This window comes from Anser anser, assembly GCF_964211835.1.
Source record: "Anser anser genome assembly, chromosome: 3".
In the NCBI taxonomy this organism is placed as follows: Eukaryota; Metazoa; Chordata; class Aves; order Anseriformes; family Anatidae; genus Anser; species Anser anser.
The window spans coordinates 103703834-103717241 of record NC_139722.1 but is presented as its reverse complement, the minus strand read 5'-3'; the positions used below and the strand labels follow the sequence as shown (position 1 = coordinate 103717241).

Below are 13408 nucleotides of genomic sequence, written 5' to 3'. Positions count from 1 at the left end.
CCTGGCAGACAGCAAATTATGAGTAATGTGATTTATTCTGTAATCTTTGGCTCTGTTCTAGATGCCAAAGCAGATAATACATCTCTATTAATCCTCTTTAGAAATCTTCAGACAACTTCACTCGTGTGTTTAGAACTCACTCAGAGCTTCTTCAAACTAGTTAGCAGCAAATAAGCTTTGTATGAATCTTTGCATCCATTCGCTGCCTATGTGTTTTCTTCTCTGTAACTCGTTTCATCATCTGCAAGAGCTATCAAGAAATACACCACATAACTCATTTTCAGATCGTCCCATCAGAATCTTTAACCCAGTCTCAGGTGAAAAATTTAAACCACGTTTTGACAGACAATCTTAGCAGTAAATTTCTTTGCAGGAGCTTTCATCAGTGATGGAAGGAGGTATATAAAAAAATAGTAGGTTTTAAATGTATGTTCATGTCTAAGTACTGCTTCTATAAAGTACCTTAACAAAAACATTACGAAAGTGTCTTTTTGGTTGGAGTGTACAAACCACTACTAGTCATGTGGACTAAGCTCTCCAACATCCTAGAGAGTGTTACTGAAAAAGAAAGGAGGTAGTCAACCAAGAAAGTGAATACCTACAAATCAAGAAACCAGATAATGGAGTGCAGAAAGGTTTAATAATAATTAAAAAAAAAAGAAAGAAAAAAAACACCACTTATACTGACTGCACTATCTAGTGAAGCACAAAAAGATAAATGGTTCCAAATTCAGCATTAATTCAAATAAGAGAAGAATCTAAACAGCAACAAAGCTACAGTGCTACGAAAAAGCAGTTAAGTTAGAAAGCTCAGTTGAGCTCCAGACTCTACGCAGCAATATACACACACCAAACTTGCTTTCATGTGGAGTAGACAGATTTTAACCTCTTAAAAAAAACCCTTACATATACAGTACTTCAGCCAAGGTAATATCAGCTGTGTTTGTTTCCTAAATCTACCTTAGGTATTCAGGCCACATATGGAAGAGAAGAAGGAAAGGGGGAAGAAAATTTATCCAGATACAGACTGATTACTTTTTAATCGAATATAACCCAAACGTAATATTTAAAAATCAAGACTAAAACCAGGCATCATTTAATGTATTTTAATAGCAAACTTACAGGAACAGCACAGAAGACAGACAACATTAAAAACATGTACTTGCATGTAGGACAACTCAGTTAGAAAAGTATAGTGAATGGATGGAATCTACTGTATGATAAAAATGCTACAAACACCATTTAGTTGCCATTGATAAGAAATTTACTTGTTTAAAAAAAATCCAAATGCTGGCATTGTCCAGAAAAAATTTGACAGGTTTATTTATAATTTTTATAAAGCTGAATTGTTGAAACTTGTTCACTGAGACTTTTTTTTTTGCCTGCATTGATGTTTTATGCCCCCTCATTTATATTAAAAATCCACACACAAATGAAAATGGAAAAAAACTTGCCAATACCAATTCTGTCCCCTATTTTTCCATTTGCAACCATATACTTAGGTACCTTTTAACCCCATGGAAAAAATATCTAACGTTCATTACTACCAATAACAGGAAGAATATTTTGCTTCAAGAATGACAAACCCATCGTGGTGAAGTTTACGCACGCTCTCCACGTATGCGGCGTGCTAGCTGGATATCTTTTGGCATGATTGTGACACGTTTGGCATGGATAGCACACAGGTTGGTATCTTCAAACAGGCCAACCAAGTAGGCTTCACTTGCCTCCTAGTATAGAACAAAAGAGTTAAGAACACTTTCACTCTCTGAGTATAAGGGAGAAAAAAGAATTCCAAGTACAACATAAGATGGCATTAAGTTTAAGCTTCTATCTTTATTAATACACACCAAAAGTTTTAGATTGTTAAAACATAAAAGACTCCGTTTTCTTACAAACCTCCAAATAATATTCTATGTCAAATCTACTACCACTTAGTGAGGACATCCTCTGGAATACAACTGAATAAATATTGTGACAGCACTCTCACAGATAAGGGATCATCTTATCAAAAGGTGAGTTTGTTTAAGAACTTCTCTTTTTAAAGGCAGTGTTACACCATTTAAGTTACTCTTCTGTTCTTCCAAAGTAAGAGCTACTGAGCGTCAAGTAAAATTGGCTGTTGCTAAGGAAAAGAGCAGATATTCCTTCACAACACACAGTTAAGGCACACAGCTCCTTGCTGTAGGATGCTGCATACAATTGAAGAGGTTGCTTAATTCAAAAATCACAAACTAGCAACATAAATGTACTGAGAATTATTTGATACAAGGGTACGACACCTCTGACTGACAAACCTCTCGAATCACCAAAAGCAGACCAGCAGTCTGAGAATTACTATTAGACACTTTTCACGATCCTATGCTCTGTTCCTCCCTAAGCATCATATTTGGGGCACAGATGCCACAGCCCCCAGCTACACAGCAGGCTCTCACGTCTGTGAGAATCACACGGCCAGCACCTTCGAAGGGCAAAGGACAAGCCCTGTCCTAGGAGAACTACAACCCTGATATCACTGTGCTGTCCCCGTTACTAAACCACTGCAGACCAGATCTGGGGTTAGACAGATGCCCACTTGGACCTAATTATTCTTCTAACTCACATTAATTTGGCTGGTATAAAACCTAGCACGTAACAACAGTTTACCCATTTTGGGGTTGATTCAGAATTCTAACACCTAGCAGCCTCCTAAGGAGCATGCCACTATCAGACGCAGAACAGGACACGGCATGCACTTCGGATAAAAAGACAGAAGCAATGGGGCTCGCTTCCAGAAGGAAGGCCGAGGTCCACCCTTCTAGAATACATGCAAAAGAACAGCTTGTGTGAGCCGCCAAATCAACTTACTAGGTTACATAGAACATTTAATTCGAAGAAAAAAGTATTTACTACAGCAGATACTGACTGTAGTATTAAGTCATTTCATATGCCATAAGTTATCCTAACACAGCTTTGCTAATTCTCTACATGAAAAGTTAAGACACTTCACTAAGTAAGCAATACTAGCATGAACAACATGGCACTATAATAAGAGTTAAAAATTTGCCTTTTTTCTTCTTGAAAATATGCCTGTACAAATATTATACAAACAACTTCTCTAACAACTGCTTAACACAAAACCAGGAACATTCAAGCTAGCATTCTGAATTTGAATCTAATACTGACTAAATTTTAACACACAATTCCTGATTTAAAAAACCAAAACACAGATAAACCTCACGATTTAAGAACTAACATATTCACTCACAGCAATGAAGTCAGAACACCAACTAAAAGCAAAAGCAGCAACCATACAAATGCAGTCACCTTTTGAAGCTAAGTGCGTGCTCAAGTTTACAGGACATCATGGCACACATTCTGGCCAAAGTGGAAGCCATGAATCAGAAAAAGACAGCTGTGTTTGGATATAATACATTCTATAATTACAGATCGGTTTTGGAACAATCTTTTAAATCAGGAATCTATTTCTCTCATGAGAAAGAAATGCAGCATTTAATTCCATGATGTTCCATGAATTCCCTCCACAGCCTTGGAGGGGACCTAACTTAGATGCAAAATCTCTGCCACAGAATTAAACTTTTGGGCACCGTATTTAGGAAGAACAGCTACACAGCTGGAGTCCATCAGTTTTCAGAACACAGGAAGCAAAAGCATACAACTACTTTAACAAGGATATCAAGTTCTAAGTAGGCTACACTAGATTTTAAGTTATACTGCCAAGATTTTTGGTCAGAAGGAGCAATTGATACTTCACTGTCAATGTATTTTAAGTCAGTTATGTAACTAACATATAAGAAAATGTGTTTATTATCAAGCACTTTACACAAAACCACTTATTTCCTCAACCATGTTTAGGTGTGGCTCATCAAGCTGGTTTTATTTTTCAAATGAAGACCTCCATTTGGACAGACTAGAAAGTTCTACACAGTGACACTTTCCTCTCTTCCAAAGGTAAGAACTCTGACAATGCTTGAGGACAGAAGAAACAGATTTATCTTAAGTGTCTTATTAAATTAACTCTTCTGTCACCTGGAGAAGAGCTGGGGTAGCTGGTTACAAAAACACATTTGTAGCTGTTATAAGGAGCTGCTGACCTGCCACTGCATTATTTTAGCTATGGTAACTCCAGGGCATCACCGCATCAACTGTGAGCAACGGATGCCTGTGAGGGTGCATCCCCCATGTCAAAGCCCCTCCGACAGCAGCTCTGCCCACCAATCCAGAGCAGCTAGAGCTAACCACAGAAACATTCTGGCCAACGGGGCAGGGGGCAGAGCCCTCCCCTACCTTAAACCTCTGCCTTTTAGGGTGCAAGAGCCACTTTATTACAACATTTACAATAGCAGTAGTTGTGTCCTTACAATAATGGCTTCTTTTGGAAAGCAGACAGATGCATGCTTTAGCAACTTCCTTGAGAACCCATACCAACTGCCACCCAGGCGAGGTGCTTCTCCCAGCAGCACTTACCTGCAAAGCACCGATAGCAGCGCTCTGGAAGCGCAGATCTGTTTTGAAGTCCTGAGCAATTTCACGCACCAGACGCTGGAAGGGAAGTTTGCGGATCAAAAGTTCAGTAGACTTCTGATAGCGTCTGATTTCACGGAGAGCCACAGTACCTGGCCTTTTAAAATTAAATAATTAAAAAAAAAAAAAAAAAGAATTAGTATTCAAAACATAATTCTACATCACCTTAACATACGGGTTCGCAATCTAACCTAAACTAATTACATGCACGTGCTGCGTAGAAGCATCCCAGCATCTACAACAGGAAACCAGTTTCTCGTTCAAAGGGCCCCTATTTCTCACCACTGATCTGTACGAACTTCCAATGGCCCCAGCAGGGATCCCTGCAGGACAAGACCAGGCTGTCAAGGGTCCTGACGGCAATGAAAAGGCTGTGTAACGCACATCAGCTACCTTACACTGATATGCATTAGTGGTCTCAGGGCAGACTGCCGTGAGTTACCTTGTTCAGCAGTACCGGAGGTACCCTCCTAGCAATTAGCCTGAAAAGCAATACAATTTTAAGGGTCATCTGGCTCTTCCGCCCTGCTGACATAAACCACTGACGACATTCTCAGAAGTAAGAGAATTTATATTCTGTATAGCGTTACCAGTAAAAGTATCCCATCTATTTCCTGGTGTTAGAACTACAAATTCTGATGGACAATATACTTACACACAAAGTTTACCCAAAAAGTTAGCAACGCAATTATTTCTGCAGAAGTTTGGTACTTCCTAACTCCAGCCTTATAACCTGCCTCCTAGCCTGTCAATTCAGCCTCACGCCTCCCACAGTAAACTTTCGGTTACGCTCACTATGCGCAACCCGCTCCTCCTCCAACTAACTTGGCGCTTTTCCCCAGGTGACACGCACACCTATCCCGGGACCGTCCCCAAGCTGCAGCGCGACTCTCACTGCTCCGGACTGAGGAAGGGCTTCCCCGGGCGGAGCGCTTCGCTACCGGAGCGCCGCTGACAAGCTCCGCCTCTCCTCCCGAACGAACTACTCCCTTTCTTGCTCTGAGCGGCTGTTTCGGGGACGAGCCGCGGTGCGCCCGCGGGCGTTTCGCGCCCCCCCGTGGCCGGCCGTGCCCGCTGCACCGCCACGGCGGGCGGAGCGGCACCGAGGGGGGACAGAAGCGGAGCCGCTCCGCGGCGATAAACTCGGCGGCAGCACCACCCTGCTGCGGGGCCGCGGTCCCCACGTGCCAAAAACGAACGCCGCGCACCCACCACCCCCACGGCGGCAGCGGCGCGCGCGCGCGGTGCGTTAACGGTTGAAGGGTTAAAGGCGGAAGGCGCCGAAAAGGCACGATAATTATTAAATTGTAATTAACGGGGGGGCTGCGGGGCTGTTGGGAGGCCGGCGAGCCGCGGCGGGCCGGGCAGGCAGGGAGGGAGGGAGCACGGCGGCGGCTCCCCCCCCCCCCCCCGCCCCGCCCGCCGCCCCCCCGCCGCGCGGCCCGTTGCGGGAGGGGGGGGTGGGGGGGTGCGGCGCGGTGCGGTGCCGCCGGTGCGGGGCGCTGCGTTACCTGTAGCGGTGCGGCTTCTTCACCCCGCCGGTAGAGGGCGCGCTCTTGCGCGCCGCCTTGGTGGCCAGCTGCTTGCGGGGCGCCTTGCCGCCGGTGGACTTGCGGGCGGTCTGCTTGGTGCGGGCCATGCTCCTGCCGACGTCGCTGCCTTACACCTGCGGCGACAAGCCCCCGCCCCGCGTAACGACCGCTGTCCCCCGGGGAGAGGAGGAGGACGGACGTTAAACCGGCCCCCCCCGGCTGCCCCCCCCCCCCCCGCGCGCTGCGCCCACCGGCCGGGCGGCGGGGCTGCGGCCCCACGAGCGCGGGGAGCCGGGCGCCGAGAGGCGGCTGCGGTTCCCCCGCCGGCCGGCAGCCACCGGCAAAGTGCCGCGAACGCCGCCCGGGGAAGGCCGGGGGGGGCTTGCAGGCGGTGGGCGGCCTCCGCCCGGCCAAATCCCCCCCCCGGGGCGGCGGAGGAGGGGGCAGAGCCGAGGGGCAGCCCCGGGCGGCCGGACCCAAAGGGTGCCCCCCCCCCCCCCCACACGCTCCGCCGGCCGGCAGCGCTCGGCGGGCGATCAGGCGCGGAGCGGCGGTTGCCGTGCGGGAAGGGAAGGGAAGGGGCCGGGGGGAAGCGCAGGAGAGCGGCAAACTTTTCGGGGGGCTGCCTTGGGAGCCGCCTCGCCTGCGCTCCGCGGAAGCGCTTCCCCCGAAGCCGCCTCGCTCCCAAGCGCCTCTCAGAGGCAAACTCGGCTCCCGGCCCCAGAACAAGATGGAAACAATCGCGAAGCGCAGCCCCAGTCCTCTCCGGCGAAGGAGGCGAAAAATAAAACGCGAAAAAAATAAGGCGAAAAAATTGCGAGGAGCTGCAAAGCATGCGGGTGCCCGTGGGGGGGGGGGCAGCGGAAAAGTTTACGCTCGAAAACCGAAAAATTGCGTGGGGTTTGGGCCGTTCCTTCGGCCCGTTTCTTTCCCTTTTTATTGTTTTTTTTTTATGCAATAGGAAAAAAAAATATGGTCGGTGACCAGAGAAAAGAGACAAGATGGTGAAGCTGAGCAACAACTGTGGGGAGCAGGGGAAGGCAGGCAGGCAGCGGAGTTACCCGGGGCTGCCCAGAGCCCCCGCTCCGCGGCCCCGGCCGGGGGGATGCCGGCCCCGGGGGGCAGCCGAGGGGCCGGGGAGGCGGCCGGGGGGGGTCCGGAGCGGGGCCGAAGGGGCCAGCGGGGGGCAAAGGGCCCGAGAAGCGGGGCCGGGGGGTGCCGGCGGAGGGAGCCGCTCCGGCCGAGCGGGGGAGGCGGCGGGGGACGGGGGCTGCCGCCGGCTGCCGAGCCCCCAAAAGTTTGTGAGGGGGGACGGGGGGCGGGGGGGGGGGCGCGGGGGGCGCGGGGGGGCGGCGGGCGCGGCGCGAGACTTACCCCGTCCGCTGGGCGAGCGCGGCTGCCGTGCGGGAGGGAGGGACGGAGGGAGGAGGGTGGGAGGGAGGAGGGCGGGCAGGGGGCGGGCGCGGGGAGGAGCCGGAGCTGCGGCGGCCGCTGCTGGCGGCGGCGGCGGCCGGGAGCACAATTGGAAGATGGCCGCCTCGCGAGGGGCGGGCCCCGCCGCGCCCCGCCCCCGGCCCGCCCGCCGGCCAATGGCGCACAATGGAGGGAAGGCGCCGCCCCGCCCCCGGCGCCGCCCCCCCGCTCGCTCCCCCCCTCCCTCCGCGGGCGCCGTGTGTACAAACACAAAAGGCACGCCGCCGGCCGCGCCGCGCGGGGGGACCCGCACCGACCGGGGCGCGCGAGGCCGCGGCGGGGAACGGCCGCCCCGGGGGAACGGCCGCCCAACCGCCCCCCGCTAACGGCTCGGGAAGGCGGAGGCAGCTCGTTCCCGTGTCGGATCGCCCGAACTACTTGCATTCCGGTGGGACACGCGGTGTGAATTTTAGCAGGCGCTTCCGGTAGGCCCCGCTCAGTCGGGGCTGCTGCCGTGCTGTGTAACGAGGGAAATTCACTCTGTTTTCTGCTGACATCGGTAACAAAACGCCCCATGTGAAAGTAACCTCTGCTTTGGCTGAACAGCCGCTTGCGATTTTAACTACATTTCGGCTACAGCCTCAAATTCTGTACTCATGCAAACCTCTCGTCTGTCACTTGGGTACAGGAAGTCATATTTGGTTTGCAAAGTCTTTATTACAAACGATGACACAATGCGGACGTACCGTACCCTGTGACCCTGCTGAGTTTATCAAAGGCGACTGCTCGGGTGAAGCTACCAAGGATTTTAGTCAGGAAGCAGAGTTAGTGGATTGATTTACCTCTTGGCACTATTTTGTGAGAGCACAGAATCCTAACGGGTAGCTGGAGGGAGAACTCGGAGCCGCACAGCAGAATATTCTGCGAACTTTGAGAGCCAGGCGCCAAGACGGGCACCCACCCGACACAACACACACGTAGGGTAACGAGCAGCTGGGGGAGTCCCAAGCCAGCGGCGCCGGTTCCCAGCTGCAGGAAACCTCCCGGAGGTTCACAACCCGGAGATCGCTTCCATCAGAACTACAGCCCCGGGAACGCCAGCAGGGGAGACGGAAGCAGCCCCGCGAGCCCCGTTCCCGCAGCCAGCAGCCGGCCGCGGCCGGGCACGCCGGCGGGGCAGGGCGCTCCCCCCGGCCGCACGGAGCTCGCGGCCCGCCCCCCCCCGCCCCTCAGCGGCCTGCCGCTGGCGCAGCGCCCGGCGCCGCGATTGGCGGGAGCGCGCGGGAATCCCGTGACGCGCGGGGGGCAGGGGGCGGCGGGGCTCGCCCCAACCTGCGGCCGCCCCCGGGGCGCGGTGCCCGCCGACCCCCCGCGCTTACGGGCGGCGGTAATTACACGCACCGCTCCAACTTCTGAGCGACCAGCGTTTGGTGCGCCTTTCTCAGGGCCTTCATCTCGCAGGCCACAAGGATACCCTCCAGCCTCTTTGAGACACCCCCCAAGAAATCCAGCCTAGTAAGATCCCGCGGGTTTAGCTGGCAACAGCGTGCCAAGGGCAGCGGCAGTACTTCGTCCACAGCCGGAGTAACCGCTGGTAGCGTGTCCCGATGGGTAGAGGAAATGAGATTTGGGTGGAGAGCGGCTGGAGCCAAAGAAAACTGAAGTGACGCTGGGCAGAAAAGAGGAACACTGAAACGAGAAGCTGTCTGATGTTTTTAACACCTTTCACAGGAAGCGCACGGCCCTTATCTAGCTCAGAGAGGCAGGCTTTCTCAGCCCCTACACGTTTTGGCTTTATATCCAAGCAGCATACGTTTTCCAAAATCCTATCTTTCACCTTGTTGGGAGACTCTTTATCTTGCTGAGGACAGGCTGGACAGAGAAAGGAATGCATTTTTCATACCAGGTTGGATTAGTTGCAACTCATTGTATCGAGCAGAAAATACTGCTTCAAAATTGTTACTGACAATAAATAAATACTTGCTTTGGAGCAAAAGCCTCAAGCTTGAGTCCTTCAGACAGCTTCTAGTCAGCTCCAAATACCAGAGTAAGGCATTGGGCCTGGTGAGCACAAGAGCTAACAAATCATCATCCCCAGGAACATCACAGACTGCAGCAGCTGCTCTCCTTTGCAACAGCACAGACTACAAACCCCAGAACAAAACAAAGCAGAGAAGATGAAGTGTGCCTTTTTTAAGGCACTTGGACAAAGGAGAACATGGAAGTCCAGAGTATAATTGTTCTTAAGCAACACTGCAGGCATCTTTCAGGAACACCTGAAAAAGATTTTCCCACTATATTCACAGTTTGTTACATCACCAAACTCATTCCAAACAGTCTCTGATCAAAGATTTTTCTTTCCTATCCCCACAGAAAGCACAAAGTAAAAATCCAAACCACTTGTCCCCGCTAACCCCCACTCAACAAATAAAGGTCTCCTCCTGTTACCCAGGGGAAGTTAGGGTTGCTATTAATTTTTAGGTGAAAAGTTACTCAGACACTCCAGTGAGGGAAGGAGTGTAAAATACTAGCTTTATTTACATACAACACACACTTGCCTGCCTCAGACTTCCACACCTCTCCTCCAGGATCCAGTTCTCCCTTCCCATTCTCTTTCAAGATCCATCTCTCTCCTTCAAACCCCTAACCACATCTGCACTCACATTCTGCATACTCGCTCTCTGTCTCAGCTCCCAGACTGCTGGACATTTCATGATTTCACATTCCCTAAACAACCTCCTCGATTCCATGTATTTGTTCAGGCAGTTTAATTTTCCTTTCTTTCTCCTCGTCCCTATCTCCATCTTTCATGCCCTCATTTTTCATGCCAGACCACTCCCACCTCCCCCTAGTTTTTCAGCCAGTCCCAGTCCCTTACCTGATGTTTTTCCTTCTGCAGCTCCCAGCCTTGATAGCCTTTCCTAGGCGATTCCAATCTCTTGTCCAGTATTCCTTCGTCCCCGCTTCAGCCCTGGCTAGCCTGCTGGCTAGTTTCTAGCTGTGGTTGCAGCAGCAGCTATACATTTAAAACTTCTCCTGGAAATTAAAGTAAAATCTAAGTACAATATGCTAGGAAGTTTTTAAACTATCTTCCTCTTAAGGTGTATTTTTGCAGGATGAAAACATTTGTAACCCTAGCTTTGTGTTAACAGTACATTTTGGTGTGTATGTGAATGTTGTCCTAAATAATCATCTACACAATTTCTAGCGTTTTTACTAGGAATTTACGAAGGGCAGCAAGCACTGGCACTTACATTGGAAAGTACGAGTCATTTAAAACCTCAAAATGATTTACAATAATTCTGTGTAAATAATTTTTGTTTATTAATTGTTTTGAAATTATCTATGTCATGAGCTTGTAAACCACAGAAAGTATACATAACATTGTAACAGCGTCCATTGTAATACACAGCTCTTTGGCATGCTGGATTGGCTATTATATCATACAATGCACAACCATGTGTATTATTTATACTCTGTCAATAAAGAGGAAAATTATACACAGGCCAAAACTAGTAACTGGATCTGTAGAAATGTGCACTTACCAGAAATACAGGCAAAAAGTTGTATAATAGTAGCACACATTACTTTTTTCATCTGTTTTCATTGGGTCTTTCAAGCATGTATTTTGCCTTTTCCTGTTCTCCAAAATACTTCACATATATTGACATTATGGCCCTGCTATTTAAAGAAAGGTCTTAAACATATATACTTCTAAGCCCCTACTTAAGCTCCATTGACTTCAGTGGTAGATAGATTTAGACACATGCTAATGTACCTTCCCGAAGACTGATCCCTGAGGAAAGTCCCACTGCATAAATAACGAATGAGTGAGTACCCGTGCCACAGGTACAGGAGCCTTGGAATTCCTGGGTTCTTTAGTTTAAAAGAAACTTTTAAACTTAAAATAAACTTTAGCTTAAAAGAAAATTAAGAAAAAAAATAAAATGCACTTTAAAATAATCTATATAATACGCTATTTTATTTTTAAAATACTTTAAAATGGAAAAAAAAATCAGTCCTGTCAAAGGCACTTCTTTTCACACTTACGCACAGGAGATTCAGAACAATCTAGTTTGGAGAAAAACTGTATTTTTCTAGTGTCTCATAACCTAAGAACTGTAAATCTGTTTTTATTATCATTATTATTTTTATTCCAGCCTTTTTTCCTCTCTAATTTACACCATTTCGCTGAGACTGAGAATGAAAAGTTTCTTCCAAAAGGAATTTCAAGGACACGGTTCTAAGGAGTGAAAATAAGCCTACGATAGCACAGACAATAAAGTTTGGGACTCATGGATTTTGCTTCTCTTTTTGGATTATTGCAAATTTTTAGGAGGCTTGATGAGTTTGATTCAACCTCCACCTTTGTGGTTCCTCTCCAGCAACGACTTATCCCATGCTTAATTTCTCTGAGTACATGCTCGCTTTTCTATATGGACTCCTGTCTGTTAATTCCCTGTGTATCATCAAGGATTCCCTTATTATAATCTCATTTATATCGCCTATTATAACATGCATGCACTGCTGGAACTCATCTCTCATCAGTAATGAGGTACTACGGAATATGAAAGAGTAAATAACATTACATTAGAAAGTACTAATCCTTTCTTTTCCGTGGTCTACTGAGTTTCCTCTGGAGGAAAGTGTGGTGCGGAGAAAACCTGTAAAAGCACCCTATAATGACGTCCCAAAGCTACATTCCAATTCCTATCTTGGTTTCTTATTTATTTCTTACAGCTTTTAAAATATGCTTAATACTTTAATATCCGTAAAAATTCAAGTCCATTACCTTTTAAAGACTGGAAGTTAAAAATATATTTAAATTGTTCTTCTCTACGCATCAGGCAGAGTTCCAGGTACCTAAAGGTTCATTGTAGCTGTAACCACTGCCTCCATTTTTACTTATCAGCTTTGCAAGGGCTTGTATATGACAGTTCATTATCTTAAGGTGGAAACAGGACTTTGTTACGCACACACATAAAAACAGAATTCCTATTACATTAACAATATAAAAACTCGATGCAGAAACCAAGGTAGCTTTTTTAACAGCTATATTCTATTTTATATAATGTTTTCACCATGTTTAACTTGCAAGCTTAATATCGGATAATTATATTCTCTTTTGTTACAATATATGGTATGAAAAAGGACTACAATAATGGTAGCACACGTTTACACAGTCAGGGACCTCCCCTTGTCCAGAGAGCTTCCCCTTCTTTATGGTTTTGCTGAGCTTACACCTTTCTTCTTGCTTTTCTCAGCATACCACTATGCTATTTTTCTTACCCTTAACCAGATACCATCCGTTCAGAGTGCACCGAAGGGTTAACTGAAACAGAAACAGAGTCCTAGCACCAGATAGGGAATAGCGTTCAACAGATAATTGGGAGGTTGTTGTACTCAAAGGCTGGAAATTATGTGATAGGGCAGAGTATCTGTGATTTTTAGATAAAACGTGATCAAATGTCATAATGCATTTCAGAAATATGTTGCGAACTATTATTACAAAATTATGTCCAAGGCCTTGAATGAAAGGGCTGGTGGACAAATAAAAAGAAAAGAGCGCTTACCCTCTGTAATGGAAATAGAAGATTTTGAAATTTATTGTACCTGGCTGAGTTAGTGCACGTTGATAGACACATTCCAAGTGGGCTTTTGCAAGATTTTCTGCAGTACAGGGAAGAGCAATTTTTCCGGGGAACATTTCTTTCTAAAGTTACAGTACCACAAAATTATTAAACTCATTTCAGCTCTCCTTCGCACATGACTAAATTATCATAACAAACTTTTCCGTCTTTTAGAAGCATTGTATTGTACTGTGGAAGGAACTGGATTTCTGGTGGGCTTCACCCTAATGGAGACTACTGTAAGATCTTTTATTTCCTAGTTTGTGTTGATAAATTCATTAAAGCTGCTAAGGAGAAACAACCGGCACA

General features: G+C 47.7%; 1 protein-coding gene across 2 annotated transcripts; it reads right to left on the bottom strand.

Annotated features, from left to right (window-relative positions):
• Positions 1-1091: 1091 nt before the first annotated feature.
• H3-3A (H3.3 histone A) lies at positions 1092-9050 on the bottom strand. Of its 2 annotated transcripts, none has more exons than XM_083831204.1 (4): positions 8965-9050; positions 6036-6275; positions 4468-4621; positions 1092-1730 (listed from the first exon to the last, which is right to left on the bottom strand). In XM_083831204.1, exons 2-4 carry the CDS (start codon positions 6161-6163, stop codon positions 1602-1604), a joined length of 411 nt encoding a protein of 136 aa, XP_083687330.1. In that variant the 5' UTR covers positions 6164-6275; positions 8965-9050; the 3' UTR covers positions 1092-1601. The 2 variants fall into 2 exon arrangements, with proteins under 2 accessions (XP_083687330.1, XP_083687329.1); XM_083831203.1 differs by lacking the exon at positions 8965-9050 and adding an exon at positions 7431-7568 and having other exon boundaries at positions 6036-6190.
• Between the last annotated feature and the right edge of the window lie 4358 nt (positions 9051-13408).